At 42.0% G+C, this 7,380-nt stretch overlaps 1 protein-coding gene across 1 annotated transcript; it reads right to left on the reverse strand.

Moving 5' to 3' along the window:
- Positions 1-4,658: 4,658 nt before the first annotated feature.
- LOC107109096 (olfactory receptor 10G6-like) lies at positions 4,659-5,579 on the reverse strand. The gene has a single exon (XM_015409667.1). The coding sequence runs from the start codon at positions 5,577-5,579 to the stop codon at positions 4,659-4,661; it is 921 nt and encodes a 306-aa protein (XP_015265153.1).
- Between the last annotated feature and the right edge of the window lie 1,801 nt (positions 5,580-7,380).

The following is a 7,380-nucleotide window of genomic DNA, read 5'->3' on the forward strand; positions in this document are numbered from 1 at the left end:
TTTCTCTACCTGCTCTTTCCCATGCATAATCTTATAAACCTCAATCATGTCGTCATTTCTCCAAGCTAAAGAGCCCTAAGCGCCTTAACCTTTCCTCATAGGGAAAGTGTTCCAACCCATTTATCATTTGAGTTGCCCTTTTCTGCACTTTTTCCAAAGCTATAATATCCTTTTTAAGGTGTGGTGACTGAGGGTCCTTCCCTCAGTGCCGGCGTGTAAATGAGGGGCCGGAGGGGAAAGCCATGGGCTGGCGCAATCACACCACAGGAGTCTGGAGGCAGCCCGTGGCAAACCGTTTACCAGTACTTTGGAAGTACTACTTTTTTAATGCACATTTTCGGCGGTAAGCCACGGGTGTGCTCCACTTCCCAGATGTTGGGGTGTGATTGCGCCCGGATAATCCGCCCACCATCCGTGCCTCTCCCGTGGCAACTTTGCCGTGTGACCGGGGCCCAGGATCTGCAGTTTCGAAAGCTAGTCAGCAAATCCATTGACAGCTCTCGGACTTTAAAAATCCCCGAGCAGCTTGAAAGGAAATATTTGCAATTGCAGCCACTTCTCTCTGCTGGTGAATTAGTTGACATGCTTTCTCCAAAGCTCTCCTACTCTCTGGGTGTCCAGTGAACCCCCTCTCACACTCAGGAGATCTGAATATGGAGTGGAAGGTGACCTTCCCCTTTTTAGAAAGCCAAAAGAGGTACAAAAATGTAGTCTCTGAGTAAATACAGTATGCATATATCATGTTTGTGCTACATGACTGGATATTGTGCTATCAATGTGTGATTGCAATGATTTTCAACTAGATTGGATTGTCTAAATAATCCCATCACAAAGTATTGCTATACCACAAGGATTAACATTCTCTCAAAGACTAATAAATTGCAATTTAGGGTTCCGGCCGACGAGGGAGGGCGTCTGAACTGCAGCGCTGCCTGATCAGAACAGTATTTTAACTTTATTTTATATCCATTTAATTGCTTTTAGGCTATTTTGTATGGAATTTTAAAAAGTGAACTGTTTATCTTTTGTGTGAGAAAGTTTTGAGAGCCGTTAGCTTTTTGACTCCAATTTGTTTGCCTCACTATAATTTACTCTGGAACTGGGAGACGGTTAGCCGGTTTTGCTATGATAAAGAGAGAACACAAAGAAACTCTCTTAATTAAGAGGGGTTTTTTTTTACGTTTCCCTCTCTTCATGCATTATAATGCCTGCAGAGAAACGACCAAGAGATATAGAGGAGGCTGCTCTATTTCCAGCCTCCAAACAACCCAAGATTAATATGTTGTCGAAGGATAATCCAGGATCAGCTATACCACAAGGATAGCACAATAACTAACAAATGAGGATGCAGGCTTAGATTATCGACTATGGGGCCACTGAACAAATTTGCACAATTTTTTCTCTACTCCAGCACTGACTGTTAATACCAGCTACTCAGTGCATGTTGCAACTTTACACCAGGAATTAAATTAAAAACCCCTCTAACAATGTTCTCTCCTTTGATTCCTTACCAAAATTCTATTTGACAAACGGATATCTACTAGCACTGTGGCTTCCTGAGACACAATTTACGTACGCCATCTTTCATCTCCTTATTCCTCAGCGTGTACATAAGGGGATTTAAGAGAGGGGTCACTGCAGAATAGCACGTGACCAACACTCCATTAAAGGAGTCCAGAGATGGTGGACGTATGTAGTTGTATATTGCAGGAACATAATATATCACCACCAAAGTGATATGGGCAGTGCAAGTGGAGAAGGCATGCCGTCTCCCTGTAGAAGTGGGAATCCTCAAGTTGGCAGAGATGATATATATATAGGATGCCAGAATCAAGAGGAAGCAGGCCATACCCACAAACCCAATGTCAATCAATATCATCTCATTGATCAATGTGTCTGCACAGGCCAACTTCAAGTGGAAGGTAAGAGAGGAATGTATCACACCATGGATGGAACCTGCAAAGTTGAAGTGTTGACCTTGATTGGCCCTGGGACAATTCATACAACCGTGATGAGATTGTGAACACTTTCCAGAATGTTCTAAGTTGTGATATTGAGATGTGTTGGAACATTAATGTGATGGCTGAACATAAAAAAAATGGGATACGCATATGGCAGGCAATTAATTTACATTAAACTCTGAGTATGGGGAGATTAGAGATTGTAACTACTGGTTTCAAGGTAAATACATACCTGAGTGTGCCTTTCATACATTGAATAAATGCTAACTGGAGTTTCCTGAAGCAGTCATGTTGAGTTATCCTTAAGCATTAAAAGGAAACACGGTTGAATCCATTTAGGCTTTTTACTCAATCTTGCCCAAATCCACTTCTTACTATAGCTCCCATCCCACAAGGCTTTTGTACATGCAGGTCCCATGATCCTGAGCATAGCCTTTTTGGGTACTGAGAACAAGGTTTTGTAGTGACAGTTTATGCTTTGTGTCTCATTGGCAGCAGGTGATAACTGGTGTAATAAAAGATACAATGGCCCCGGTCACACGGGCAGGAAACTGCAGAGGAGAAGCGTGGCTGTTTGCCCTGGGGCAAACTACTGCACAGTTACGTGATCAGACCTCCTGTGGAGGTTCCATGGAGGTTCCATGGCAAGGGAGAGGTGCCGATCACAGGACAAGCCGGCGCGCAACGAAGAAGCGCACGCCGCGGCAAACTGTTTTTTATTTTTGTGTACATGACAAATGCGCATGCTCCGTTGGGTGCGCATGCGCATCCACAGAGACTTGGACAAAAAACCCCCACCTTATTTGCAAGGGGACATGGGCGGGCGCCGGATGCCACCGGAAACGCGATCAGACGCCCGCCCTTGCCCCGCAGTTTCCGGAAACTAGTACCTCCGAGGTACTAGTTTTTTGCCACGCAGTTTCGGCTGGAAGCCTCGGTTGAGCCACGGGAGTGCTACGCTTCCCAGATGTGCTGGTGAGATCGCGCCCTTCTTCCGTCTTTGATGTATCTTCTTTCTTCAATTATCTTTTAGTTTTTATAAGTCCGGATCTGTCCATTCATGATATAAACCAAGTTCCTTTTTTCCTGGGAGACCTTCGCTTCCTTAAATGTCTTAGATCAAAAGAGTTTTTCCTTTTGTTGCAATTACAACACGCTCATTGGAGAGTCTAACCTTTCTCTTAGTAAGCAGATCAATAAAGTTAGGGTAGCAAGCCCTTTACTCCAAAAAAACACTTTTCTATCAGCTTGCCAGTCCAGCCACAAAAAACTAAACTTAGAGTCTCCTTGCCATTCATACGTCTCTATGATCGTACTGTCCGTAGCTGTTTTTAGTACAGATCCAGATTGCTTCTCACTTTAGCTACCAGAGGGCCCACGATTTACTTTAAACACAGAGTCTATGGTTAGGTCACAACCTAACTTTCCACTATCCTCCTTTCTGAAGAAAGCATTGGTCCCGCCTCCCTCTTTGCCTCTCGTCGCCATCTTTTGGGGAAGTTTACATCAGCCGAGAAAGAATGCCAAAGTCTCTAAAGTCTGTTTAAACGCTCTGCTTTCTTTGAGAAAAACTCTCTGCTACAGTCCATCGCCACAGTTTGATCAGTCCCTCCCTCCTTGCTTTCGCATTTGCTTAAAGTGTCGGGAGATAGGGCATCCCCTCCCCCCTTCGTTTATACGCTTATAGTAGAGGGACTTCATTTCTAGGCTTTAGTGTCTTGTTTCAACGACAACTCACTCATCAATCCTTGAATCGATCCACCAGGTCCTAAGATGGCCCCTGGGATCACGCCAGGCAGAGAAAATCGCTAAACCTCCAAATGCTTGTTCCGGTGGTCGCTTCTAATCCAGTACTGGGAATCAGGGCAGGACCTTCAGGGCAGAGAGTAGCCCCCCTGTACCGGCTACTGGCCGGAGGTAGGGCTCTCCAAAGCCCCCTGGCTAGAAGCCCATTGCCTATGGGCTCCATGGGGGAGCGTGCACAATCACGCTCCCTCCTAATCCCCTATTCATGGCACACGTCTCTCCGAGGACCCCAGAGACGCCACCATCATTCAAAGCACCAAAGACTGGAAGCTCGATGATTGCAATAATTTGAATTGGATTACGCATGATAATCTCATTGCAAATGATTGCTGTACCACAAGAATAGGACAATATTCCGCAACATGAAGATGCGGGCTATGTGGCCATTGAACAAATTGACTATGTGGCCATTGAACAAATTGACTATGTGGCCATTGAACAAATTGAATATGTAGCCACTGAATAAATTTGCAGTTTTTTGTATATTCTTGCCCTGACTGTTAACACCAGTTACTCAGCAAATGATGCAACTTTACGACAGAAATTAACTATAAAAACCCCTCTAACAACATTCTCTTCTTTGGTTTTTCGCTAAAATTATATTTGACAAACAGATCTCCATTAACACTGTGGCTTCCTGCTGCATAATTTACGTACACCATCTTTCATCTCCTTATTACTCTGGGTGTATATGAGGGGATTTAAGAAGGGAGTCACTGCAGCATGGCCATTGAACGAATTGAATATGTAGCCACTGAACAAATTTGCAGTTTTCTGTATATTGTGGCACTGACTGTAAACACCAGCTACTCAGTGAATGTTGCAACTTTACACCAGGAATCAACTAAACAGCCCTCTAACAATGTTTTCTTCTTTGGTTTGTCACCAAAATTATGTTTGACAAATGGATTGTGGCCTCCTGCTGCATAATTTACGTACACCATCTTTCATCTCCTTATTCCTCAGCGTGTATATGAGGGGATTTAAGAAGGGAGTCACTGCAGCATAGAACATGACCAACACTTCATCAAAGGAGTCCTGAGATGGTGGACGTACATAGTTGTATACCACAGGAACATAATAGATCACCACCAAGGTGATATGGGCAGTGCAAGTGGAGAAGGCACGGTGTCTCCCTTTAGAAGTGGGAATCCTTAGGATGGCAGATACAATATATATGTACGATGTCAGAATCAAGAGGAAGCAGGCCATAGCCACGAACCCAATGTCAATCAATGTTACCGTCTCGTTGATCGATGTGTTTGCGCAGGCCAACTTCAGCATAGCAGGGATGTCACATAAGACGTAGTTCACCTGGTTTCTCCAGCCATATGGCAAGTGGAAGGTAAGGGAGGAATGTATTGCACCATGTACGGATCCTCCAAACCACGTGCCAGCTGCAAGGCAGAAGCAAACTTGGTAGTTCATGATAGTGCCATAGTGCAGTGGTTTACAGATGGCCATGAAGCGGTCAAAGGCCATCACAGTATACAGGAAGCATTCCGTACAGCCCAGGAAGTGGAAGAAGAAAAGCTGGGTTACGCAGCCTGCAAAGGAGATGACCCCATTGCCTCCTATCAGCCAAGTGACTAATTTGGGTAACACAACTGAGGAGACCATCATGTCCATCATGGACAAGTGACAGAGGAACCAGTACATTGGCTTGTGCAAATGAGGTTCTAGTGCCACCACTAAGAGGATCAAGCCATTTCCGGAAAGGGACAGTATATACATGAGGAGGAGGAAGAAGACAAACAGGAATTTCAAGTCTTTGGGATAAGGGAATCCTAAAAGTTCAAAGTTCTGAAACATTGTTGTTGCGTTTTCACATCCTTTTATTGCAGCACTGATCATTGCAGAACGAAATGTATGTTAGCAATCCACAATTACTAGAAAGAAGAGAACACATTGTTAATAATTATTGTTTCTTTTACCTCTTTTGCATTCTCTTTTGGTCAAGACTTCGGTCATATAGACCCGTAATAAACCGAATCTGTAATTTCTGGCAAAATATAAGGAATATAATAAGAAAAATGTTAAATATTAACCTGAAACTCTGTCCAGAGATTTATCTGTTAAATATAATCCCCAAGGAATATAAAGAAAATGATGTGTATGTATTAACTTATACTCTCACGGCAGCAAGAATCCTAATAGCTAAGTTTTGGAAACAGAAGAAAATACCAACAAGTAAAGAACTAGCTATAAAACTACTAGAGATAGCAGAAATGGACAAATTAAGTATAATATTACAAGGGAAAGAAAGGGAAAGAGGATAAAGTCTTTCAAGAAAGATGGGCTAAGGTATACAAATGGATAAAGGAAAAGAATAAATAATAGACTCAAGAATATCATTTATGTAAATATTAAGATATGTATGAGCTTACTTTGTAAAATGGAAAATAAAAATTGTATTAAAAAACTGAATTGAATTGAATTATTGTTTCAAAACTGTCCTTGGATTCTTGAGTGTCTAGAGATTATCTAAGAACAAATAAGACATTTTACTTCTTCATGATTTCCAAAGCAAATACATGATTTAAAGAACCCTGTTTTCTAATCTATAAAGTTCTATATCTTAGCATAAAAAGCATGCCACTCTGATGGTCTTTGTGTAATTTTTTTTTAAAAAAAATTCAACATGGTTCACTATTCCTCCATTCTCTTCTCACACGCACCCAGTAAGGTAGTTACAGTGAGGGAGAGGGAGTTGTCCAAGTTTACCCAGTGAGCTTTGTGGTTTACATGGTAACTGGTACCTGGACTTCATCCGTCTTAGTACGACACTCCAACTATTTCAGTACAATTGTTGTCCAGTGTGAAATCTTGATTCCTTCCTTCCGTTTGTCATTCTCAAAACATCATTATCGGTCAGAAGTCTTGGGGAGGCAAAATACAGGGTTCCTGAACTCCATATTTCAAATGTTTTAAATCAATAAAATATAAATAAATATTGCCCACTGCAAAGTTATCAGATTTCCAATAACAAGGACACCAGGAATCTTGGCTTTACACTCAAGCAACTTTATGAGCCTCTCTTTAATCTGGTAGAACTTGGGCAGAACTAGAAGCAGAATTTGAAACCAAGTATCAATTAGTATTCCAAAAATATCATAAATAAGCACCATACCAACCTCCCAAGCAATTATTATCCAGTCCTCAAGTTCAAAATTAGCATAAACATGCTTATTTCAAAATTAGGGTATGAACTGATAAGAAACTCACAACTACTGGTCTGGATATACCACCAGTTGATTGTTACCACACCATGGAGAATTGCATATTTTTATTTCCCCCCCTCACAGCAGATATCAAGACAAGATCAAGATGAATTATATTTATGTTCCTTATGGTTATGGAGAGTATCCAGTCTATGCCTGATCAACACAGTCCTCACCTGGTCCATGTCAAAGTCAGATTGCTATGTTTCACAGAAGCTGAGAGAAGTACCAGGAGCAGGAGGGTTTTTTAGGATGGACAATAATATGCTTGAATCTACATACCAAGTACAGTATGTATCCTTCATTCCTTTGTTCTCCGTCTTGTTCTCAGAACTCCCTGACCAATGTTCTCTGGTGCAAGAAATATCTCATTGACCCACACAATCATGACT

The sequence above is a fragment of the Gekko japonicus genome, unplaced genomic scaffold, assembly GCF_001447785.1.
Source record: "Gekko japonicus isolate JY-2015 unplaced genomic scaffold, Gekko_japonicus_V1.1 scaffold3029, whole genome shotgun sequence".
NCBI lineage: Eukaryota > Metazoa > Chordata > Lepidosauria > Squamata > Gekkonidae > Gekko > Gekko japonicus.

What these genes read in the sequence shown, in the direction of transcription:
- LOC107109096 (XM_015409667.1), bottom strand. Translation starts at nt 5,579, where the DNA reads ATGTTTCAGAACTTTGAACTTTTAGGATTCCCTTATCCCAAAGACTTG.